At 43.2% G+C, this 26,866-nt stretch overlaps 1 protein-coding gene across 3 annotated transcripts in view; it reads left to right on the plus strand.

Annotated features, from left to right (window-relative positions):
- COL14A1 (collagen type XIV alpha 1 chain) overlaps window positions 1-26,866 on the plus strand; it is a 175,831-nt gene that overhangs the window by 146,956 nt on the left and 2,009 nt on the right. For all 3 annotated transcript variants that reach the window (XM_066578459.1, XM_066578458.1, XM_066578460.1), the window contains 10 exons: window positions 1,978-2,073; window positions 4,841-4,894; window positions 7,353-7,406; window positions 10,241-10,294; window positions 11,140-11,211; window positions 18,552-18,587; window positions 19,301-19,367; window positions 20,885-21,073; window positions 22,935-23,012; window positions 23,357-23,503. In XM_066578459.1, the coding sequence (XP_066434556.1) occupies window positions 1,978-2,073; window positions 4,841-4,894; window positions 7,353-7,406; window positions 10,241-10,294; window positions 11,140-11,211; window positions 18,552-18,587; window positions 19,301-19,367; window positions 20,885-21,073; window positions 22,935-23,012; window positions 23,357-23,503 (847 nt within the window). The remainder of the gene's footprint in view (window positions 1-1,977; window positions 2,074-4,840; window positions 4,895-7,352; window positions 7,407-10,240; window positions 10,295-11,139; window positions 11,212-18,551; window positions 18,588-19,300; window positions 19,368-20,884; window positions 21,074-22,934; window positions 23,013-23,356; window positions 23,504-26,866) is intronic.

Genomic DNA, 26,866 nt, shown 5'->3' on the forward strand with positions numbered 1-26,866 from the left:
ATGTACCGGGCTCCTCTGGCAATGGGCCTCCTGACCACGACGTCATCTTCAACTATTTGCATTCTCTGAATGCAAATGTAATTGAAACCTTAGCAGAAGGAGGGAAACACAAAGGGGAGTCTGACTGCATTGTTACTTGCTTTAATGAGCTCCTTGCCCGTAGTTAATAGTTCATTTGTGACTAACTCTCACACATATCGTGGCGCCCGGCCAGCACCACAGAGGGGACTTATTCTAATGGGAGCACAGAAGGGGCAATATTATTTTGTGGTGGACATAGTGAAGGTGGGACTGAGAGGAGCATAAAGGGTAGCAGGAGGGGAACAGTGTGCATATATGAGTAGTGGCTGGAAGTCTTCATGGTAGTGCAGTGTCCGAGCTGGAGGCACACCATTGCGGAGGCCTCCACGGGGATGTTCTTAAGATAGTTGTCACGAGTGGTTCTGTGATTCCTCCTGGCAATGGTGGCAAAGGCCTAGCTTGGTCGCGCACAGGTGCAAAAAATAAAACAAACAAAAGTGTAGATGGTGGCAATAAATCTCCACAGTATTGTCACGTGACGCCAGTACCTCTTTTCTAGTAGTTAGTCCCCCGTCAGTAAATACCAGAGTTTACACAAAGTTAACTTTCAAAAACGTAAGTACACGGTTTCCTTTACTCACAATATTCAACCTTAATTTTCCAAGGATGCAGCAAGATGACAGTTCAGACACAACACTTTTTAAAGGCTTCCTTCCTGACTTGTTTCAGTTGCACACACTCACACATCCTCTTAGGAGGCACTTTTCTTCCCGTTACTAGGTGTCCTCAGCCCAAGTTATCTGAAGAGACAGTTCCTGGGGGTACTCTCCTGATGTGACGTTCCTCTCCTGTCTCTTGCCCTTTGGTTGTCCAGTTGTAAATCTCTGCTGGCACTCTTTCAAGCTATTGTCTCTTATTGTAGTCCTGTGGTTTGTATGTCTCACAGATTGAGATGTCCTCACGGCTGTGCGGCGGCAGAAGCATGAATATGCTTCAACCTCACGCTGACACGTCCTCCTCTACCGACTACATCTCTACAACTCCATCCTTTTAGCTCCGCCCTCCTCCTACCCCCTCCTCGCAAGATTACACATAACTCACAGGTTAAAGGGGGGTGTGTGGGGAGGCGACAAGACGGGTTATTAGTACTTTTACAAGACATACTTCTACAAAACAGTTCATACGAGACAGACATACACCTAACCTAACAACACCCTAACTCCAGGCCACTACAGTAGTTTCGGTCCAAATAGAGAGTGGGACCTGTTGAGGGTGAAGAGCTGGCTTGTGGTTGAGCATGCAAGCAGGAAGAAAGTAGGTCAAGAGGGGTTTTGTCTCTCCTTAAGGAGAGCACCCAAAAAAATGTGTGGAGACTCGCCTAGGGGGTGAGTAGGTCAGGGAATGGCATCATCTCTCCCCAAGGAGAGCACCCAGAAGGGGTGTGAGAAGACACCTGAAAAGTGAGTGAGGAGACTTATAAGGCCATGCACCTGAAAAGTGAGGAGACTTATCTCCTAAATTACCCAGAGGAGTGTGCATGGCCTTATAAGTCTCCACACTCACTTTTCAGGTGTCTTCTCACACCCCTTCTGGGTGCTCTTCCTTATTAGCGGGAAGAAAGGGGGTCCTTTAAGGAGCAGAGTGGCTGCACTGAAGGAAGACAGAAGAAAAGGTGAGCAGCTACATCCAGACAGACGGTGCATCAGTGGCAGGTCACAGCACCAGGTGGGGGCAAAGTTTTTATTATGTTTTCATAATAGACTTTCAGAGTGAGGACTTAAGTCACCTTTGCACTGGATCCATCAAGGTGTTAAAATGGCCCTAGCTGCAACATTGTGTGTCCAAAGATCCTAAACTCCTCATAGTGGATGAGTTCATGCCTTTTTTCTTAAATAAAGCAGTTGAAGTTGTCTGTCTTTACAGTTTTTAATGCTTCACATATGCTTTTTATTACAGGGACCAGAGGGACCTCGAGGTCCAATAGGTGCACCAGGAGTTCAAGGACCACCAGGACCCCACGGGCAAAATGGCCATTCTATTCAAGGACCACCTGTAAGATCTTCTTACTTTGTATCAAAACTAATACACTTTACACTCCTCAATGCAAATTCAATCATTTACAAGAGTGCTATCTGACCATCAACCTGGAATTTATGTCATTTCTGAGTATTGGTGCCTCACCCCCAGTGGCGTACATGCTACAGAGCCATGGCGCATATCTAGCATGGCCCCATGATGGGAGACAACCTTTCACTAATGCTTCCCCTGTTTGCTGTGATACTATTGTAAGACCCTACAAGGGATGGGAGCCAAATCAGATTCATGGAAATGCTCTGGGATAGCTCAGGTTCAGGATTCAATAACCTTATGGCAGTTTTCTTTGGGGTAACCATTCGGGAAGTAAGAGAGTTGGGACCACATGGCTGAGGTAAAAACAAAAGTCTCTTTTTACATGCAGTTCTCAAATGGCAATGGTGCATATCACAAACTCTTTGGGGTAGCAGAAATAACACCTTGCTCACATGTGCCACGGTTTCTTGACTCAGTTTTGCTGAGTGACAGAGCGATTACATGCGGGGACGAATGTCGGGCATTGTTTGCTTGACATTCCTCCTGTGCAAATGAGGCTTTAGTCACGCCATGTATCTACCGGTACTTACTTAACGTCACTCTAGGCACTTGCTTTTGCAGGGTACTAGATGGATCTGCTCCTTTCATGGGAACACTCTCTTGGGATTTCTCCATAATAGCATAGAGTTACAGCTCATTTCTTAGCACTATGTTCACACAGGCACTGCACACGTTTCCCATGAGTAGCACACCACAGCAACTCATTTACATGGGAAATGGGCCCTACATAACACTGCCCACCCCATTCAGACAATCCCACATGCACACATCATCACAGGTTGTACTTTGGCTGATGCTGCTTCATGCCATAACAATATCCTTAAAGGGTTTGTCTGGTTAACAAACAACATTGCCCTTATAGGTCCAACTGTGTTAAAATTAAAATAACAGTACTTACCCCTCCTCTCTCGGGGAGATCCAGGGCTGTAGCCCTGCAGTCTTCCCGGTGTGTTTTGTGAAAAGTGATGTCACCGCAAGTCACCTGACCACTGTAGCTAATTAGAGGCTGCAGCATCACTTTTCTGAATTCCTAGAATTATGGCAACCAGGATGTGTGCGGTGATACCAGGCGAATGGGCAGTGACACCGCAGCCTCTCATTTCCTGCAGCCGGCAGGTGATTCCCGTTGACATTATCTTCCACAACAAACACCGGGAGGATGGCAGGACTACAGCGCTGGATTCCCGCTAAGAAAAGGGGTAAGTGCTGCTCTTTTTGATATTTTAACAGAATTGGAGCTATAAGGGCAATATTGTCTAGAAACCAGACAACCCCTTTAATCACTGCAAATAAAGGGGTTGTACCAAAGTCTAAAATGATCACCTATCCACATAACAGGGGATTACTTTAGGATTAGTGGGGATCCGACCACTGAGACCCCCACCAATCCTGAGAACGGTTGTCCCGACTGTCCCCAGATGAATGAGTCTTTATACTTGGCAATCTCCAGCGCTGTCAGTCAAATAAACGGAGCGGCAGCGTGTACCGATCATAACATTATTCTCTAACCTGTGGATAGAACATAACTTTAGGTATTGGTACAACCCCTTTAAAAAAAAAGTTCAATAAATGATGATAAGATTATATTGTCTCTAAACTGTTGTTGGTATGCCCATACATACCCTAACCCATATAGAAAGAACCTAAAACGGCTCTAAAATGCCCGAGCATGCCCTTGTACTGTCATAACAACTACCTGCAGCTGAGCAGTGGGCAATTGACAGAGCTCTCCGTAGGGTAGGGTACATTCTGGAATTTGTGAAGGGTCCCTATGATTACGTCTACTCATACCCATTGATATCACTGGTGTATACCAACCTGATTTCTAGAATATTGGAGGAACATGCAAATTGTTCCCACATTGAACACTGCACTTCATCGTTTATTTCACAGTTAGCAGGAAGGTATAAACAGCAGAGAAAAATCCCCAATTATTGTGAGGCTCATGCGAAGAGAACATCCGTGAGATGAAACAGACCTCGTGCTGATATTAGAATGTGTATATAATGGCTTGGCCGGATATCAGTGTTCACCCAAGAAGAAGTTTTTTATAATCTACAAAGGTCTAAAATTCCCTGCTGATTAATTTCTTAATATATTATAATACTCAGAGCTCCACTTTTTCTGAGTATTTACCAATCTGATGACTTGTGAAAGATACTGTAGTTACCCTGTGGCACATTAATCAGATAAATGATGGTTTTTCCATAAGCAGTAAATTTTAGAAATTTTCAAAGTAGCAAAGGTAAAAGATATGAAATACTTAAAAAAAAAAAAATTATAAAAATTTTTTTTTAAAAATTATATATATATATATATATATATATATATAATAGTTACATCCAGGTTCAGCTCAGCTGAGCATGTGACTCACAAAAATTATAGTTATGCTTTAAAGGGGCTGTCTCATGAAGACAACTCCATTTACAAATGAGGGTAGCACGGAGAGCAGTTGATAATCATGGTTCAAACTGATGATGGGCTAAACTTGTCACAGCCATACATTGCTCCTGAAACAGCTGATTTCAATATTTAATGCTGACCTACTGGAAACCCTTCCTTCAAGAATAGTATAGCCTTGTACCAAATGGTGAGTGTTCAAGTGCTCTTGACTGCATTGAAATAGATCTTTGTAAATATTGGTCTGAAGAGTTCAGTATTGAGAGAGTCTGTTTTATTCTATCCTTAGGGACAACCTGGATCGAAAGGTGAAAAAGGGGAAAGTGGAAGCCAAGGAATTCAGGTATTTACAATAGAATCCCATTATTATTTGTAATATGTTAAACAAAAATAGCATGTTATCATTACTAAAAGAAGACCACACCAAGAAATGTACAGAGAAACTAAGACATACCGCCAATTATGTTGACCCAACATCATCCTTCCTACTGGGCAATCCAAAAATGGGCACCTTCCACATGTTACCCAAAATACTTAAAGAAGGCAACCCAGGAAGATCAATCATTTTTGGCATTGGAACCTTAACTGAGAATATCTTGGGCTGGCTTGAAAATATCCTAAAACCCCAAGTAAAGCACATGCCCAGCTATGTCCATGACACCACAGACATACTCTATAAACTCTTAGTGCTGGGCCCACTACCAGATGGCTATATACTCGCAACTCTGGACATAGAGTCCCTGTACTCAGCATCCCACACAAGGATGGCATAGCCACATGCCAGCACTTCTTTCAAAAGAACAATCTAGCCCATGAGCCAACCCTACAGTTGATCAGATTTGTACTCTATCACAACTACTTCTCATTTTGTAAAAACATATACTGTACCTGCAGTATATGGTAGCGCCATGGGGAGCGGAATGTCACCACAATATGCTACACTTTTCATGGCCAAACTAGAGGAATAATTCTTGTCTGCTTGTGTGGTTAGACCTCTATCATACTTCCAGTACATTGATGATCTATTAATAATCTAGACAGGCTCTGAAGTTGAGCTGCTAACCTTCCACAAAAACTTCAGCAAGTTCCATCCAACCATCAGACTCACTCTTAGCCACTCATAATCTCAGATGCATTTCCTGGACATGACCATATACATAAAAAACACCACCATACAAATATCAATCTACCAATATCCAACAGGCCGTCCAGCATATCTAAGATGAAACAATCCACGACACATAAAGAAGTTGATCATCTACAGTCAAGCTCTGCGGTATCTGGATCTGCTCAGACAGTGAAGACCACAAACCTCTATCTTCTCTGAGGAATACTTTCCTACAACAGGGATACCATCCACTGGTTATAGATGAGCAGATCAACAGAGCCACAGGGATTCCACGGAGCAACCTCTTAGAATACAAACGGGAGAGAACAACAGGGTGCCCCTAGTGGTCATGTACGACCCCCAGGAAAACCACTGCTGATCTCCAACCCAAACTCTGCAAAGACAAGCGTTAAAGAAATAATTCCAGGATTTACTTCTCCTCTCATACAAACAGCTCCCAAACTTAAGAAATCTTCTTGTCAATAATGCCCTCTCATCACCATCAGAGGCGGGTACTTTCCCTTGTAACAGCAGAAAATGGGAGACCTGTAGCCATACCCTACCAATGGACACAGTCCACATACCCAACATCACTGACACTTTTTCTGTACATCCTCCAATGTGGTGTATATGATACAGTGTACAAAGTGCCCTGATAGTATCTATGTTGGAGAAACTAGACACAAACTACAGTCCAGGATGAATTTGCACAGATATATAATAACATAGGAGCTGGATACACCCATGAGGAGCCATTTCTCTGGACCGGATCACAGTTTAATGGATCTAAAAGTTTTGATACTTTTTGAAAATTACAGAAACAGAAAAATATGGGAATTTAAACTAATGAGAACTAACAGGTGGGCTTAACATTACGCCAGGGCATATGTCTCATTATATGGATACTTCGCACCCATCAACTTTTTCTTTGATTTTCTATTCATCACATCACACCCTTTCATCTCATACACAATCCGTAGTCCTGTAACTCTATGTCTCATCATATAAATGCTGAGCTTTTCCTCCCATTAGTCTTCCTGCCTGTTTTAAATGTAATCTAATCACATTATGTCCCTGATCAGTTGTGTATAAGGCCACTCTCACACATGCACTTTTAACCATGATTACCGCAGCATATTAGACGCCGCAGTAATTGCGGTATAACTCTCCCATTGATTTCAATGGGGCCTCGCAGACAAGTGCTTGAATGTGGCGATTTCTGGCTCCGCAATTTTCTAGCGCTGTCTGCTCTATTTTGCCAGGATTAATGCACCTCATCACCCATCAGAATGATGGGATGCCTCAAAAACTTGCTGTCGGAGGCAGTAATCTGTGCCTGAAAACGGTAGTAAAAATGCTGCAATCGAAATAGCGCCATTTTGCCAACACTATGTGTGACAGTGGCTTAAATGTCCCCTCAGTTGTCTGATGAAGGGGCATTAAATAGCCTTGTAAGCTTGCATATATGTAATGTTTCTGGTTAGCCGATATAGTTATTACCGCTATAATGCTTTTTGCCTTTTTCATATAATAAGTATTTAATATTACTGTTCTTTTTAATATGAAATATTCAGCCTTGCATATCACAGGATTTATACATCAGATAGTCTATATGGTGTCTAGTATATACAGGCTCCATATTGCATAATGTAAACCAAAATGCTTACCTCTTCATAATTTGCTTTATTCTCAGGGGCTTTCTGGACCACCTGGTGCTCCTGGACGCGATGGGCCTGAAGGGCAACGGGTGAGATATCTCATACTAAATCATATTAGATAAGAGGTTGTGACTAATAATCAGCGGGGGAGGTTCTAGTGTCAGGCATCATAAGTGGAGGTGGGGACACTAAAAAGTCTGCACCAGCACCATGCAGCTCTTTAAATGTAGCAAAACCATAATTTTTTAAAGTTCATTCCAGGTCAATCATGTGCAAGTAACAGTTTTGAGAAGGATATACTAAAGACACAATTTCGTCGCTTGTGCAGGTTTACACTAAGTCCCGTCAACTTTTCAAAAAGTCAGAAGCTGGCGTACATTATATCAAAAACATACACTGGCTTGAAGCTGGCATAGATTTCCATCCATGTGCCTCCTAATACATTTGTTGCAGGAACGCTGGCGCACACTCTACTCGGAACAGCATACGAAATACTGGTCTAAGTAAATGTGCCCGTATGCTTCAAGTGTTTACCTGCATGCATGGCAGATGCCCAGGAATGTGGTGAAGTGCGTGATTTTGTACATGGGCACTGGCAGAAACCTTCTTGGGGACATTGTAGTCTCTAATTTTGAGCATCCATTGGCTGTCTTTGTTGTGGCATACCTGGCTGTCATTGTTTTATGGGCACTTGACTGCCACTGTTGAAAAGGCACTCAATGTCAACATTATGGGGGCACTCCAGGGTTTTTAAAAAGGGACATAAAAAATTGCTCCACTTTTTTGTCCCATAGGGAGCAGTGACTATTTTTGGTTACAGATTGTTGGAGGGTTTGCTTTATAACACATGGAATATAACTACATTGTGTGCCGAGTGCTGCCACAATTATGATTTATGGTGTTTACAGCCTTCCTATCTGCCTTCTGTGTAGAACATTTGATTCCCGAATGTTGATATTTGTTTCTTTGAAAGTATTCTAAATGCTTAGAGACTGCCAAGCGCTCTTGTTTGGGGAGTATCCTAAACATATCAAGTTAATCCGCTTAATGGTTTAACCTTGTGCCAAACCCATCAGATCAGGCAGGAATGTGCTAGGCATCGAGCCGTGAATGTTATTTCCCCAATGTAAACACTGTAATGTAAGACGCCACATGGCACCTTCTGTTCTGTTTTAAAGGGCCATTGAAGTCTGAAATATCACCTATTCAGAATTGCACCTGCCGGGGGCAGTATTACAGGACTTAAAGCTGATGTATTTAAGGGGGTTGTGCCAAGATACAAAGTTATCCCCTATCTATAGAATAGGGGATAACTTTGTGATCACTAGGGGTCTAACTCCTGGGACTCCCACCGATCTCAAGAAATGGAGTCCTGAAGGCCCCTGCTTGAATGGAACGGCAATTACATATTGCATTCATTGCAATGGGAGCGCTGAAGATTGCGAGTGATTAAAAGGGTTTTCTCACTTTTTAGTACTAATAACCTATCTTCGGAATAGGTCATCAAGTTCCCGCTTGGCATCCCAACTGATCAGCTAATCCTCCAGCCCACTGTCAGCACAGCGGAGCTGGATGCCATCATCGATGGTCAGGGCCTGAAGCGTAAGAGGAAATTTCACTCCCATTGAAATCAATAGGAGTCAAGCCATTTATTACACATCCGGCCCCACTGCACTAACAGTGGGCCAGAGTATCAGCTAATCAGTGGGGATCCCAAGTGACAGATCCTCACCTATCTGCTATTGATGATCTATCCTGAGGACAGCTCATCAGTGGTAAAAAGTAGAAAAACTCAGTTAAACTCGGTAATCTCTGGCATTTCCTTGGAACTGAACAGATTTGCAGCATGACTGTATGACCACTGCTCCATTAATGCGGGGACCTTAAAGAACTCTGTTCTTGGGAACAGTGAGGGTTCCAGTGGTTGGACCCCCCATCAATCAGAAAGTTATCACTTATCCTGTGGATACAGGATAGCTTTCTACCTTGGCACAACCCATGTAATATAGTTAACTAATTCAGGACAATGGAACAATGGGAACTAAAATGATTTTTTTTTTACTCAGATGTGTGCACAGAGCAGTTCTCACATTTCTTCCCTCGCTGCTCTTGGCAGAACCTACAAAGTTTATTATTCAGCAAGAGAAAGCATTCAGCACAGAAGAAAGTTTATAGGAGGGGGAAGGAAATATGAGATGTAGGACAATAAATGGGATATAGCCACACTATACTAAATCACAGTGGACACAAGGATGGGACTAGTAATCATCAGGGGCGGTTCTTGTAGCAGCATCATAAGCATGGGCGTGGACACTTTTCAATTAAACAGAAATCTTTGCTCAATCCTGTAAGGGTTCCTTTCACATGGAAAGATTTGCTCAGGTAGACGGGGCACCTATGCCAGATGAATGATCATTCATGTAATCTTTTGTCCCCCAAAGAGAATGTGCCATTAGCAGCACAAAGGATGCGGACAGCCAATGATGAAATTGTTTGCGCATTCGTCAGCTGGTAGGCAGCATCACAAGGGTCGACAATCGGGCAAACACACATTCCTACAATCGTTCATGCTTGACTTTTGGGCTCTATAAAAGGTGCTTTACTTGGTGGCTCCTCGATCCTCATATGCCCCTAAATCAGAGTAGTGCTGTATATTGGTCTGATACAAATGGGAATTTTTAGGAGTTGATGATCCCTTGTGAGATAATTTTTTCCATGCTGATTGATTGTTTTTTAAGATCTAACTAAGAAGCATAAGTTATGAATAACTGGACATTACTAATTTGTACATCTTTTCGGCCAAAGTGACTTCGGCCAAAACATTCCACCCACGCTAGACTTCCAAAGTACAAAAAAAGAAAACTAGAGGATTAACCAAGGACAGTAATAATAATAACTTCTAATTTTCTTTTTATCTGTTCAGGGATTGCAGGGAAAAGATGGCGCTACTGGCTCACAAGGACCTCCAGGCCCAATGGTAAAGTATCCGTCCGTGGTTCCAACCTTTGTAATCTGCAGGTGGCAATGCGACCCACACTGACTTCAATTAGACTAGGCGTTCACAGGGCTGCACTGCCATCTTTGGACTCGCAGTTGCTGGGTAGTCCTAGCCTTAGGCCTTAGGCGCTAACGTATTTGGGTCCTTGTGCTGTCTTTCTTAATTCACAAACAGCACAAAGACCCATTATACTCTACAGGGCTATGCATATTAAGGTTTTTTCAAACTGATTGATGGATCGTGTGAAAAAACTCATCACATGTTCTATTCCTGTCTATATCACGAAATAGCAGATGCTTATACGTGTCAATGAGCTGTATTAATTGGACAGCACACTGATAGGTGTCTGTGTGCTGTCCAATGTGCGTTAGAACCAAACCTCTCAGGTTCAACTGGCGCATACGGGAAGTGTTCACTTGGTCTTATGGAGATTTTGGCAAGGCCATTTGCAACTTTCTTTACCATTGCGAAATATTAAAGTAACATCTCAATTCTCCAGCAAATCGAAGGCGATTTTGTGTCCCTTTTTTATTTATTAAAATGATGCACAGAGATGGACAAATCTTACCCAGAGGGGTTTACAAGGAGCTGTGGGTCTCAGATAACAGCTGAATTTGTCATTTGGCCCAATACATGGTGATATCATGAAATGATATCCGTGGCTCTACATAGGACTGCAAGGAAATCTATTGTCTTATATTAAAGAATTATCTCAATTAATGAACAATTCAGCTCCGGAGAGTTAAATGATCAGTTCAGCTTTGCTGCATTGGTATATGGAAGATGTATAATATGTGACGTGCATTTGTTCGTTTTTATTGCAGGGTGCACCAGGAAACCCAGGATCTCCCGGTGTTCCAGGCAGCACAGGATCTCAGGGTGAAACAGGAGCCCCGGTATGTCAGCCATGTTATATTACCTGAGTAATTCTATGTAGCCCATACACATTCAACAACTGTTCATCCAACAGCTATTTCCACCGGCTCCCCCATACACATGAACCATCGGCTCGGCCGAACGGTAATATGATTAGGGAGGTAAGCCTCAGCCAGACACCCCGTGTGATGGTTTAGCTCTTGGTGGACAAATGGATCGGATGTTGAAATTAAACATTCACGTTCCTTCTTTCCCTCATCATCATCTGTTGAGGGAAAGTTGAGCCATCACTACACACAATAGCGTATCTTCTGCCACTATCAGCGGGTTTGGACAACTAAAGTTTAGTGTTTCGCCGTTCTTGTTTCGCTCATGTTTTGCCGGTGCCCACAACCCTGCTGTTCTCCACTTCCTGCTTCAGCATTGGTGTCACCAACACCAATGATATTTTTCTGCTGCAGCCAATCACCAGCTCACTTCAGCCACATGTCCCATTGTCGTGACGTTAGTGCTGCTGCAGCAAGAAGTGATGAGCTGCGGATGACTTGGCAGCAGCAGAGCAGGAGTAGACGGGGATTGAGTGACATTAGTATATACTTCCTTTTATGTTTTATATCTATGCTGCCTTTGTTTTCCCTGGATAACCCTTTTAATACATTTGTCTCAAACATGGAAATAACACCCACTCCATAGTGACTACAACCATTTCCCCAACTACTTGCGAGCATGACATAAAAATTGAAACTATTGTGCAACGTTTCCTGCACCCAGCAATCTGTGACAATTTTTTAGATTGTTTACTATAAAAACCGGCATTTGTGTTTCTGCTACTTGCCATTTTTAAGATTTCTGCTTGCTTTCAGTAAATGTAATCTAAAGGCCAAGCTATTTCACTTCAATTAAGGCCCATTTACATGTAACAATTACCGCTCAAAATTCGTTCAAACGAACAAATTATAGTGGGAATCGTGCAATGTAAATGCAAACAAATCACTCGCTATTCGTTCGCAAGTCATCATCGCTGACTTTCAGTCAGTGTAAAAACTATTGGTGGTTCGCTGGCTTCTCGTTCTGTGTAAATGCTTCCCGTTGAGCACTTCACATGGGAAGTGAAGCGCTGAGCGGGACGCCCTCGATAAAGTGGAGAAGTCTGCCTGTCTAAACGCTCTGCACGAGCGCTAATGACCTGAGCGGTGATGTCAGCACTCGTGCAATCATTTAGCCGACTGTTGTCCTGTATCATTAGTCTGGAGCTCTTGTAGCAAGTGTTCAACTGTGAGAATTATTAAGTCTGAATGGGCTTTAACCCTTTCCAATCCAATTTGGGATTCAGGGTTTCCTAAAAGGCTTTCTCTTTTTGCTGTTAAACAACGGTGCCATCTGTTGGCTAAAGCCAGTGTGTGCGCCAGAGAGGCTCCGACAGCGGAGTGGCTGGCAATAGACGGTAAGAATACCCTGTCGGACGTCTTCTGACATTGGAGCTGTACAAGCTTCAATCAGAATGTAGGAAGATGTCAGACAGTGGGTTGGAAAGGGTTAAAGGGAGCTTGTCATGACGATTTTACAGTGTAATCGACAATAAGCTTTTAACAGTGCTGCTAATGGGATTTCCTTATTGCTAATTGGTTTTGAAATACGTTCCCCGATACCTTTACAATCTGCTTTTGAAGTTTTCCTGCGGTATATTAAAAGGAGTTGAAGAGAGTCAGATATTTCCCTCAGTGCTGTGCCAGGCAGCCCCTGTTCTTGATTGGCATGCATACGGATTTCCCATCTTCGCTGTAATCCCGCCTGAGCACCATAGCAAACCCTACCTGCACCACAGCTTTCCCTTACTTCCTGAGAACGCAGTGCGTACTGCGCATGCGCCTTGAGGATCGTTATTCCCAAAGTCATCTGAGCTCGGACTCAGTGTAAGTAACGATCCTCAAGGTGCAGGTAGGGTTTGCTTCGGCGCCCGTGCGAGATTACAATGAAGAAGAGAAATCAGTATGCATGCCAATGAAGACGACCATAATGTCTGGTGCGGCGCTGAGGGGAAAAATCTGACTCTTCTCTGCAAAATCTGACTATTTTCACCTCATTAGAATACCGTACAGGAAAACTTCAAGGGCAGACTGTAAAGGTAGCGGGTCATGGATTACAAAACCAAATCGGGATAAGGAAATCTCATTAGTGGCATTGTTAAAGTTTATTGTGGATTACATTGTAAAAACTTGATGACCGGTTCCCTTTAACCCTATGAAATGTATACAAGAATGTCTCACACACAGCAAGCGAATATCTCAAAAATATTAAGAAATTCCAAAACAGATTATCTTTGAAAGTTGTATAATGCTTCATAACTAGAAAACCCCCAATAGCAATTTGCCATCTGCTCGACTGGATCATTGCAATTTCACTTGTATTCGTTGTCGGCATCCTGGAATACCCCTGCATATGTGCATCACAGGTCAGGCAGCTTTCCTATATGGGTACATACACCTTCACTTTATTTAGTCTGGGACATAATCAATGTAGCCTTTATTAGACTTAGGTAAAGCCTGAGCAAATATGAAATACCTGGAGCCGTGCATTGGGAGGACTCGCCAGGAAATTACCCGGGGCTGAAAATACTACCATGGAGTTACACGGGGGGCATTCTGCACACTGTTCCAGCACCACAGCTGTCAGTGCAATGCTGACAATATCGCATTGTTGTACTGGTGCCCTGGGGGGCGATACATTATTCTGCTAAATGCAGGATAATTACATAGAAAAACATAAAGTTAAATGAACGGTAGCAGAAGATTATGTGTCGTCTGTAATCAGTATCACCTTTGTCTTTAAGCAGATTACTGTACATAAACAATGGCTGGCTGTCAGGCTATCACTGTAAAGGCACGCCCCAACTGAACGTCGACAAGAATTTGTTTGCTTTTCGTCCATCATTCAGTTTCTGCATGCAGAAAACTCGATGAAGGGTCGGACCGTGTAAACTGGCCATCATTCACTTATGAACGACTGCTTGTTTATTGTAAATGGAGGCGAGTGGCCAGCCGAAACGATTTGTATAACACTTTATATGCTTTTCTAATACAGATTTTGAGGTTCAGCCACATCCTACATCAAAAGTCCTTAAAAAACAGTTTAACTCCTTGAAGACCAGACGTTTAAGGGAAGGGACTTGTTATTTGTGCAGCGCTTTTAGGTACTCATTTTACCAACCTCAGAAGGATGGAAGGCTGAGCCAACCTTGAGCCGGCTACCTGAGCCATTCGGGGATTGGACCCGCAACATTCAGGTTGTGAGCGAGAGTTTAGAACTGCATTTCTGCTGCCTTAACACTCAGCGCCACACGAGGCCCTTTGTAGGGATTTTACCCATGTGGTGGTTTTACTGCCCTATTTTTTTTCCTTAAAGGGGTTGTCCCGCGCCGAAACGTTTTTTTTTTTTTTTTCAACCCCCCCCCCCCGTTCGGCGCGAGACAACCCCGATGCAGGGACTTAAAAAAAAAACGCTCAGCGCTTACCTGAATCCCCGCGCTCCGGTGACTTCTATACTTACCTGCTGAAGATGGCCGCCGGGATCTTCTCTCTCGGTGGACCGCAGGGCTTCTGTGCGGTCCATTGCCGATTCCAGCCTCCTGATTGGCTGGAATCGGCACGTGACGGGGCGGAGCTACACGGAGCCGGCATCCTGCACGAGCGGCCCCATTGAAGAAAGCAGAAGACCCGGACTGCGCAAGCGCGGCTAATTTGGCCATTAGACGGCGAAAATTAGTCGGCTCCATGGGAACGAGGACGCTAGCAACGGAGCAGGTAAGTGAAAAACTTCTTATAACTTCTGTATGGCTCATAATTAATGCACAATGTACATTACAAAGTGCATTAATATGGCCATACAGAAGTGTATAGACCCACTTGCTGCCGCGGGACAACCCCTTTAAGCCACCAAAATTATTTTTGCTCCTTTTTTCCCCATGACATATAGCACTACGTTTTTCAGATATTTTTTCACTGCCTTTATTTTTGCCATTTTCTAGTTTTATTGGGGGTAAAAAAGGATATTTCTTAATATTATATATATATTATTTTTTTTCAATTGGTTTACTTTCACTAAAATAAAATACGCGAATGAGTTTCTCATTTTCTTTTGGATGTTTTGATATAGAATACTCGTAGTTTTGGACTACATGGCGCATACGGCGACGGTTTTGGATGGCTTCCGCTTTGGGTCATTTTCTTTTTTCATATATATTTTTCATTTATTATGCCTTTTTTTTACATATTTTTGTAACTATTTGTTTACTATCTATGATCCCTATGACATCATATAAGACCTCTGGGGGTCATTCACATTGTCTTTAATTTCACACTTTTCCACTGTAACTGCGGCATCCATAGGAGCCCCAGTTACAGGTAAATACATCCCCCTGTAGTGACAATAGTCACTGGCAGAGCTGATCAGGGTCACATAGTGGAAGTTATACTTCCACTTTTTAGTACATAGCACTCATTATAAGCTATGTACCTGTGTAAGGAGAAAGCAGAAGCTCTTAAAAACTGCTTCTTCCTTGTCCTCCGGTTCCTTAACTGTGTCTGACAGCTGAGAATCCGACCTGCTCCTGTTTAATTGCAGCAGCAGAGGCTTTAATCACTTGTTGTACTTTTGCTATCAGCAGGGATTAAAGCCCAGGACCAAGCACCTTATATTTACCATGCTTGCCCTTAAGGGGTTAAAGTAGAACTATTGGCAGATCTATATATAAACTCCAAAGTTCAAGCCAAGCAGGCACATTTATTCCTGATGTTTTGCCAAATTTCTGGTGTAAATTATGCCTCTTTTGGGCATAAATCAATATAAACAAATTTAAAAGTGAGCGGGGTTAGTGGGTGGGGTTAGAATGGACATAGGTTTTTAAAAAGTCGCAATATTTTTGTGTAATCTCACTCTAGTAACTTGATTGCGTATAGAATGACTTCACACCTTTACACATATTTAAATATGCAACAAATTTTTCAACGTTGTGCGACATTTTATAAATTTGTCCCATCGTTAAATTGGAGAAGGGAAGAAAAGTTGCTAGACGGGCCGGGGGTGACTGTTGGTAGGTTGTCTCAGGTATCTGGAGTCTTGCTGACTGCACTGCATCTAATAGTTGCTGGAGAGTGCGTGGGGGAGGATCAATAGAACAAACACAACGATCGAAGTGGTTCCACAGACATTCAAGTCTGGGGAATTAGGGGGCCAGGGAATTACCAATGTTGGACATTTCTAGCCATGTGACATGTCGCATTGTCTTGTTGAGAGATACCATCTGCCCCAGGGAAGACAAACAGCATGTATGGGTGTACATGATCTGCAAGGATGGATTTATAACCAAATCGGTTCAGGGTGCCTTCCACGTAGATGAGCGGCCCAGAGAATGCCACGAAAAACTACCATCAGTTTGTGCTCTTCCAGCAATGGTTGAAGGGTTCTCTGAAATTTCTCGCTTGACACACCAACGTCTATCCATCCAATAAAGCAGAAAATGTGACTCATTGGAGAAGGCAACCCTTTGCCAATCAATGGTGGTCCAATCCTGATACTGCTGTGCAAATTAGAGCCTTTTTTTCATGCGCCTTTCTTAAGAAGATGGTCACTGAACCTGTGCTATGTACAGGATAATATTATGCAAAGTACCCAGGAAAGAGCAAAACTTTCTCTACCGTCACCCATTGGAAGATGCCTTCCCTATAAATCAATGCCCAACCTTTTAACAGGTCTTGTGACAGTTCTAAGGATATAAGCCAAACCAGTCTTCTCCAAAAGGAGAAGACGCCCATGTACAGACAGCTGTTTTGGGAGTCTTGTCTAGGGTGATGGTTGCCTATGTAAGCGGTCTTTGATGTAGGTCTGGGGAATGAGTACTCTTTTTCCCTGTGGAAGGAGAGCTAATTTCCATACTTTTTACCCAGAAAGCATTGCCTGGCCTATAAAACTCCCCATACCAACGATGTGTTCTCCTCAAGGAGAAACAGCACTCTCCCTGACATATGTATAATATTCAATTATAAACCCCTTTGACTATAGCATTATTAGATATCAGAGGTCATTATACGTTCCTTCCACTGAACATATAACACATTTTTATTGAGTGGATCCAGCTGTTCAGCTCCTTGTCATATTTCCATTGATCTTTTAGTAATCTCTTGTCGGAGTAATTAGTCTTAGAGCCCATTCAGACGGGCATATGTGAGTTGTGCCCAAAATTCTTGGGTACAACTTGCCTCGGACAGCACACATACGCATGTCCATGTGCCGTCTGAGCAGTGCGGGCAGTGGACATTGCAGGGCCTACCCTCGCTCATGACATGGACCAGAACAAGACATGCAGCGATTTATTTTCAAGAGGATCATTGTGTAAATAGCCTAATTGGCTAAAGTGGGTCTGTGTGCTATCCGTGAAATCACAGACAACACACGGACTGAATGAATAGGCTCTAAAGGAAACATTGTAGAACACAGTAAACATGACACGAAGCAACTGCTGAGGCGCCATGATGTTTCTTTGTGAAATGTACAACACACAACATCTATTGTGTAGTTCAATGTGTGCTGGGTGTGATAAATCATACACAATGGTAGTCGCAGTGGGTTTGCACTCCCAGTGCTATTGTGTGTAAGAGGGAGAGCAATGCGAGACTTCTGTGGACAAAAGGGTGCAAAAACTGCATCACTGTGGAAAAACATTGCCTGATCAGATGGATCCGACTTCTGTTACCCCGTGCTGATGGGAGGTCAAAATTTGGCTTAAGCAGCATGAATTGATGACCCCTTCCTGTCAGTTGTTCAGAACATGTTAGCATCTCTGTCTAATTTTTAGCATCTGCAAGAAACCTCTTGTCCACATGGGCCGATATTCCTACAGAGCAATTTTATCATCTAGCAGAATCTATACCATGATGAATTGCTGCAGTTCTGGAGACCAAAGGAGGTCCCAATCCTCTAGTAGATGGGGGGGGGGGGGCATTTAGTGTACATGGACAGAGCCTATCACATCTAAGCCAGTCATACGGTGTCAATAAGCAACCCCTTGAAGGAGCCACTGTAAATAGGATCCCTTATATATAAATACATTAATGCCACCACTAGGGGCAGACTGCTTATATATAGAACTCAATAACAATGGAGTATAGAGTAAGCTTCCCTTGTGGTGGATGCAGACAGATAGAATTTAATATTGAACTCTATGTCTGTGTAGGGGATTTGGAGCTCTATATCAGAAACTCCTAGGTTTGGCCACTAGAAAAATAGATAAGGATATTAATCTGCAAAATTCAAAGTTAGAATTACCATATGTGCATTACTAATACAACTGTTGTTTTTATGTTAGGGTCCTCCAGGCACAAAAGGTGAAAGAGGAGAAAGAGTAAGTAATTTCTATACACATGATTAAATAGTGTTGTACGATACATGATACACTCCTTCTAAGGCCGGCTTCCACCGACCGGATTCCTATTGCGGATTCCTATTGCATGCTCTATTTTGCTGCAGATTCCGAACGGATGGCCTCCATTGAAGTCAGTAGAGGCCGTCCAACTCGCAGCCCATCCGCAATCGATGTTGTCGATGGGCCTTTAGGTTCCCACGTCATCGCCTAGCAACAGCGTGGGAAAAACAAATATATATTTTTTAAAATCTGTACTGTGCATGACCGCCGGCGAGTGTCCGTGGTCATCCGCAATATGGATTTCGCAGCAATGCAGGGGCAGAGACTCATTCCGCTACGGGAAGCGGCATGCAGAATTCGTATCGTTCGTGTGCAGCCGCCTAAGGAAATAGAAAGTTTCAGAAACAAATTCTGTAGGCTCATGTTACATTATAAACAATTAAGGCAAGTTGGTTAAAGTATGGTAACAAGAATACAAGAATTTCAGTTTACTGGTGCAGCACAGACGTTTTTAAGAATTGTATGCAACTATTGAAAAATCATTTGCTTTGTTCAATAAAGATCAATAGAATAATAATTCTATAGCCGCCTTTATACTTAATAGTGTAACCACCATAATCCCACAGTGCTATGTAGTCCTCATCGTATGCTCAAGTACGGAGATATTACTCCTTGTGTTTGTCCCTCCGCAGGGTGACACCCAGTCCCAGAACATGGTCCGTATCATTGCTCGGCAGGTGTGTGAGCAGATCATCCAGAGTGAGTATCTAAACCTCTGCTCACCTCCATGTGGGAATTGGTGCCTTGGGAATTATCTCCAGTCAATGAATATTACATCCTAAAGAATGGGAAATTACAATACTGGGGTATATGCATGGGGCATAGCTATCGGCGGTGCAGAGGTAGCAGTCGCTACCGGGCCCTGGAGCCTTAGGGGGCCCAAAGGCCTCTCTATCATATAAGAAAACACCAGTATTATAAATGGCACTAGGATGGTTGAGGGGCCATGTTACAGATTCTGCATTGGGGCCCCTACATTTAGCCTCTGCCTAATCTTTTAAGATTCTACCCATGCCCTCGCCTGCTAGTGTTGCATTGATGGGTTTCTTAAGAGACCCAATGATCCAGAAGAAAGTTGTGGGGGAGGCTCCATGCTGAAATTCTGAATCCGGACCCAAGAGCCCTTAGCTACGCCTTGCATTATATCTGGTACATAAACGTTACAATTTTGAAACTTGTGCCAAAATTGTGACTTTTTGGTTTGTTATGGTGGGCGTCACCACTTTTTCAAAAGCGGATTGGGTTTAGCTTTAGGGCGTGCATGGCCCGTCAGATTTATTATATTTTACTCCAGAAACCGGTGTAAATTATAGCTAACACCAATGGCAGCTTTCAGCTGCAGCTGGCTTCGATCTGGTGCCGCCAGATGTGATCCATGTATTAAGAGGCTTGTGCCTGTCAGTACATTTGTCACTCTTACACCGTCACAGCTTTTACTTGGGAACTTTTACACAGAGCTAGAAATCGTTCACCCAAACAAATGGTGACACAGTTTGCTCGTTCACTTGGGTGGTCCGCTTAAACACACAGATAACTCATTTGTTGTTTAACAGGTTCGTTCCGTTCGCTGTAGCGGTAAATGAGAACGGCTGAATGATCAGTGTTTTTTAACTGAACGATTAGTTAACGAGCCAACGATTTTTATACTTGTATAAAATGAACGATGAATGAGCAAATTATCGTTCATCGTTCAGTCATTGGTCGTGTTTACACTGGAGGATCGATTACATTTTAATCATCCCTTAGACTGGAAGATGGAACTTCGGTCTAAGTAAATGTGCCCCATTGTGTTTACACATGTCTGAAATGTTAAAGGTTTTGATCTTCCAGTTGCCTGGATGTGTATTATGTCTATCTTCAGGAATAGGTTAGGTTCTTGGAGAAGTCAATTTGACCTTGTCCGCACTGTGATGGTCCCACTCGTTCAGCTATGGAGCCGATCTGACTTTTCGGCATAGTGATCCACTTCACTGTTGGCTGTATTTTTTAGTATTAATGATCAACTTATGGTGTTTAATTTGGCTGGGGGTTGTCAGACAAGAGTTGACCTTGTGCCTAACTTAGGCATTGGCGGGACCAGTGAAGGAGGTGACCACTGGGATTCTTGTAGCTCTACCATGGACTTTTAGGTTTTTTTTTCTGTAGACCATTGCTTCTTATGTACTGTAGGAGCAACAATTTAGGCACCATGTTTCACGTTTGTACATGTTTTGTAGGTCACATGGCAAGATTCAATTCACTCCTGAACCAAATACCAAGTCAGCCTCTAGCAGTTAGGAGCGTCCCAGGACCACCTGGGCAACCTGGCCGACAAGGTCCGGCAGGACCACCCGGAGAACAAGGATCATCTGGAAGATCAGGATTTCCTGGCAGTCCTGGAAGCCCTGGACCACCCGGAGAAAGAGGTAAATGTTGCTCAGACACCGTAAATTGTATCTACTGAAAGTTATGGTTGAGTCAGTCAACTTTTGGACTCCAGAATTCTGACATCCAGAGCATAGTAAATAGTGTTTTCGCTATATTTCCCTGACATTATGTGATGTTCCATTACATCCAGAAGTACATGTAAAATTTTGCTGATTTCTACTTGTGCTTACAGACCCTCCCAAAAATATCCTATAACACACTGAATACTGAAACTAAACATTTTTTCTGAAATTACTCAAGTATCTGATGTAAATACTAATTCTCCCACACTGAACGAGCAGGGGGAGCAGGAAGATGTGAAGTCAACCAGCTTGAGAGCTTATAGCAAACTAGCAGAAATTTTGTTGTAAAACTGGACTAGACTGGAATAACGGAGCATTGAACGGGTGGCCTGTGTTTGACAGCTTAAGCTGGTGCTACATGGGGATTATTTGTAGTGGGACTTCTGCAGTTCACGGGAGTGCGCTCAGTTGGTACTGTGTACAATGTGGTTCACTTTAAAGAGCACGCAGCCCGACGAACTATGATGGCGTCATTAATAGGTTGCTAGTCTGCACGGTGAACAACATGTACCAGAATGCTCGGACGCTTTGTGAGTGGTTGTCTCATCAGTGTCTTTCACAGGTGTAAGTTGGCTCCCTCATTTGGCAGTTTTGGCTGCCTGCATGTTGAGGTGGTGCACATGCTTGCCCTCCTGTGTTAGTAAGTATATGGCCGTTTTCAGTGAATGTTTGTTTTTAATTTTCCCCTTCTGTGATACATTCTCTGACAAACCGGAGCAAATTGAATGTCTTTTTTTCAATTGGGGTGCCCAGAACTGGCCACAGTATTCCAGATGAGGTCTGACTAAGGAAGAGTAGATGGAGGGTTAATTACCTCACATGATCTAGACTCTATGCTTCTCTTAATACATCCCAGCATTGTGTTTGCCTTTTTGGCTGCTGCATCACATTGTTGACTCATGTTCAGTCTATGATCTATTAGTACCCAAGTCTTTCTCACATGTGCTGCTGCTTAGCCCAATTCTCCCCATTCTATATGTGCTTTCTTCATTTTTCTTGCCTAGATGTAGGACTTTGCATTTCTCCTTGTTAAATACCATTCTGTTAGTTGCGGCCCACTGTGCAAGCTAGTCTAGATCTTTTTGAATCCTCTCAATTAGAAATTTGAGGAGTTCTTTGCTGACTAGAACTAACTCACCGGGTACTGGTCCTTATTGATGAGACACAGTGAGTGTATGGAGATTTATTTTTTAGGCAATGTACAATGGAAAAAAATGCAATTCGGCTCATGTTAGCCAAACAAGAGACTCTGCTCTATCATTCAGAGGAATCTTTGGTTTGGTTAACACAAGCCGATTTGCTGTATAATACTACTTTAACAACTACTTTCTGTCCAAAAAGTCCTTCACAAGACTGTAAGATGTTCTCAACATTTTCAGATCTAATAGCGATCTGTAGGAGGTTTATCATGGTAAGCTTTGACAATGTGCACTTTGAAGGAGTGTGAAATAAACGTGGCTACTTTTTGGGCTTGTTTTAAGAAGTCAAAAGATTTCTTGAGCTATCACGAAATCAGCTGGTCATACTTTTGGCCCATTTTCCATGACAATGTTAGTGTAGACCTAACTGGCAGCAGGTGACTTTGTCACAGGTAAGGAAGCCCAAGTCAACCAAAGTGAAGTTACAGTCATCTACAATCTGAAAGAGGATCACATTGAGGTGAACACCTTGTCCAGTTGTATGACTTCAACAGATAAATGTCAGTGCATGACCAAAGCCATTGTCTACTCAAGAGGTCATCCAACAACTAAAAACTATTCTAATTATCTCTCAACAGGTCTCACTGGTGAAAAGGGAGAAAGAGGCAACCCAGGAGTGGGAAATCAAGGCCCACGAGGTCCCCAGGGACCTCCAGGTAAAAATAATCAATGGAACAACGGCTCGTTTGTCTGAAAAAGCTTTTGATAGAAATGTATAGAATATTCTACAGGATGTGCCAGGTTGTCTGATAGCCAAAAAGCCAAAAGGAAAACTGTAAAGATGCCAAGATTTACAAATCCTTTCTATACATCATTACATCTCACGGGTTATAAAATCTGGAGAATTCTTTTAGCTTCTTTCCCTACAGAAATTGATTCCTCCCAACATTATATATTCCAGATCTTGATAAAAATGCTGAATGCAGTTGAACATTATTTCTGTGAGGAAATGATTAATAAACTATGACTAGTTCTATAAAAACTATACATTTCCTAACAGGATCCCCAGGAGAAGGTCGAACGGGAAGCCAAGGACCCAATGGGCCACCTGGACAACGTGGATTGCCAGGTCCACAAGGAAATCTTGGTCCAACCGGACCTCCTGGGTCACCGGGTTACTGCGATGCTTCTTCTTGTGCTGGATATGGTGAGCGCTTTGTGTTTTCCAATGAATATGCATAATTGCGACTGATGGGGATTGTGAGAGAATTTTATTAAAACAACAGATATGATATTTCCATACAACATATGGCCAAAGTTGTCAAAAACATTTATTACACATTATTCATCAACATAACTTATCAAGTATTAGCCACACATCGGTCTCGATTTTGCAGCAGTTTTTAGAAAACTGTTGCAAAATGTGACAACAAAAGAGCGTCATGTGGCCTCATCGTTAAATACTCAAAAAGCAGCTGTTTATATGTACCTGATCCACAATCCACCAGTAATTGAAAGCCATCAAATTTCTTCGCCCCTCTGTATACATTATGTACTCCACTTTTTTAGCTCACCTTAGTGAATCTCCTTCAGTATTTCTGGGCGTTAAAGCCTTTTTACACAGGTTAATGACTGGGCACGAACGCTCATTTGCCTGATCATTGGTCCGTGTGAAATTACACATGATCAGCTAATGAATGAGTAAGGCCTCCTGTCCACTGTGAAAATCAGGCCCGCTACGGATTCTCAATGTAGAATCCGTAGCGGGTCCCTCCTGCCCCGCGGACATGAGGCATTAAAATAAGAATTAACTCACCTCTCGCCCGCTCCGGGTCTTCCCTTCGCTGCGGCTTCATCTTCTCTCCGTCGCGGCCGGATCTTCTTTCTTCGGCCCGGCGGATCCGCAGGGCACGTCGGTGCGTGCCCCACGCATGCGCCGGCCCGAAGAAAAAAAGATCCGTCCGCGACGAAGAGAAGATGAAGCCGCCGCGAAGGGAAGATCCGGAGCAGGTGAGTAAATTCCGATTTTGGTCTCCCGTGAATCCGGACGGCTTCCATAGGCTTCAATAGAAGCCCGTGAGAGCCGTCCCCGCGGGAGACCCGCACGAAAATGGAGCATGGTCCAGATTTTTTCATGCTCCATTTTTAAAAAAATCACTTTTATTGACCATCCGCGGGTATTTATCTACCCGCGGGTGGTCAATGCATCCCTATGGGATGCGGATCCGCGGGCAGGAGAAGAGTTAAAATCCGCTGCGGATTTTAATTCTTCTTTTGCCCGTGGACATGAGGCCTGTGGGCATAAAAATGCTCATTTGTCAACAATACATTCTCCCATGTAAACAGGGAGATGTGCCATCGACAAAATCATTCTCTATGGGGATAAACAATTGTAATAATAATCGTTCATCCCCTTACCAGCGATACTCTACCATGTGTGTACAGCAGGAGGGAGTGCTGATCGACATTACAACGGATGTTGTTGTATTTGTCAATCAACACTCGTTAACAGCGGCTTGAGAATTGTTTTGTGAAAAACAGCCTTTACATACATAGGGTGGCTTCAGATCTGCGTTGGAGCCTCTGGTCAGCGGTTTTGTCACAGATCCGGCACAAAATACCAGAAGAAAAAGTGCTGCGTGCTGTGATTTTTCTACTGGCTAAAAGCCAGGCAGCTGAGCAAAAACCCAACGGACTCCATTACAGTCAACGAGGTGCGTTTGGCGCAGTTCGGTTCCTTTCCTGCTCACCCAGCCAGGCTATCTGAGTGTTAAATCGCGTAAATGAATAGCTGCCGCGAGCATGTCGTTGCTGCTATTAGCGAGATTACTGTTCCTCTCCCTCTCTTTGGCAAGCTCCCATAGGATTCTATTGGAGCCGCCGATGCTGCGCTGTCAAAAAATAGGACATGTACTATCTTATGAGCCAAGAAATCTTGGTGTCAAAAAATCGCTCATCTGCAAGAACCCATAGGGAATCATGGGTTCTTTTAGATGCAATTTTATGACACACCTAATCAGCATCAAAACGACGATCGTGTGAAAGAGGTCTTAGCAAAACTTACTTGTATTGACTCCTCAATTATCATTTTCAGTCACTTTGTTACCGCACATTGTAAATGATCCTATTAATTATGATATGATAATATATAGGAAATTCTGAACTCTGAAAGTGTAAATCACTGATGGCTGATATTGAAGTTTGCATTAGGGCACAGTAATGGAATAACTACGAACATCACGTTAACCCCGTATGACATTGCAAACTCAGATTTGCATGTCCTCGTCATTATTTGTTGGTGATGTTTTGTCCGTGTTGCATGTGTTTGTGTATTCACAATTATAAAGCACCATTCTTAGGGATTCAGATGGGCGTGATTTAGTCCCATTGTGCGGCCTCGATAAACACGGCCGCATAATGGGACGAAAGGAAACCACCGACTTCAATGTTTTCATTTTCATTAGCGGTATTCTCACCCATTAATATTACGGTGGAGAAAAGATACAGCTTGCCCTATCTTTCTCGCATGTAGGTAATACTACAGGGTAGGACCTATATCCCGCTGTCTTTTCCAAACTTGCATGCTATGGCACAAAGTTTGAATGGACCGATAAAAGACAAACAAACCCAGTTCAAGCACAACTGTGCTCTGTAGCGCGAGTGTAGTTGCGCATTCGCCCATGAGTTTTTGCCCTTAACCCCTTGAGTGGCGGGTTTCCTACCACCGTGTCGTGCCCACCAGGGCAGGTTTTTTAAAATGGTCTAATCATTGAATTTCAACTAATCTTGCAGTTGCGTCTCAAGAGCCATAACTTTTTCATTTTTCCATTGACATGGCCACATGAGGGCTTGTTTTTAGCGGGACAAGTTGTGATTTTTTAAACAGGGGGGAGGAAAAAAAGAAATGGGGAAAAAAGAAAAAAAAGGGCCATGTCATTAAGGGGTTGAATAATGTATTAACTTCCTTCTCTGGGTCATTACGATGCACAGATACCACATGTGTGATTGTATTTTTGATTTTTTTACAAAGTAAAGGGAGAAAAGTGTTTTTATAATTTTTTTTTATAATTTTTATTTTGTATTTTTTTGTCCCTTTAGGGGACTTCCACAGGGACCCATCAGGACCCCCTGATCACATTCCGGGGGTCCGATGGTGACAGCCCTTTACATGCTGCAGTCACATAGACTGCAGCATGTAAAGGGTTAATAGCAGAGATCGGAGGTTTTCTCTGATCTCTGCTGTAAGAGCTGGTACCTAGCTGTCCTCTGACAGCTAACAACCAGCTCTCCCTGCCACAGAGACCATCGGCTTGCTTCTGACAAGCCGATGGTCTCTATGGCAACCTGTAAACAAAGCAGGAGATTGCCGGCATATCGGCAATATCTTCTGCTGGTTTTTCAAAGCCCTTGCTTTGTTCTCTGTGGGTCTGTGCAGGCAGAGCACAATGTCACAGCTTGTGGCATTGTGCTCTGCGATACATAGCCCGGAAATCTTCCGGGCTATATCACTATCGGCAGTGGAGCTCGTCCCGGAAAATCTCCAGGCGTGCCACTCAAGGGGTTAAAGGGT

Source organism: Eleutherodactylus coqui, chromosome 9 (genome assembly GCF_035609145.1).
Source record: "Eleutherodactylus coqui strain aEleCoq1 chromosome 9, aEleCoq1.hap1, whole genome shotgun sequence".
NCBI classification, from domain to species: domain Eukaryota; kingdom Metazoa; phylum Chordata; class Amphibia; order Anura; family Eleutherodactylidae; genus Eleutherodactylus; species Eleutherodactylus coqui.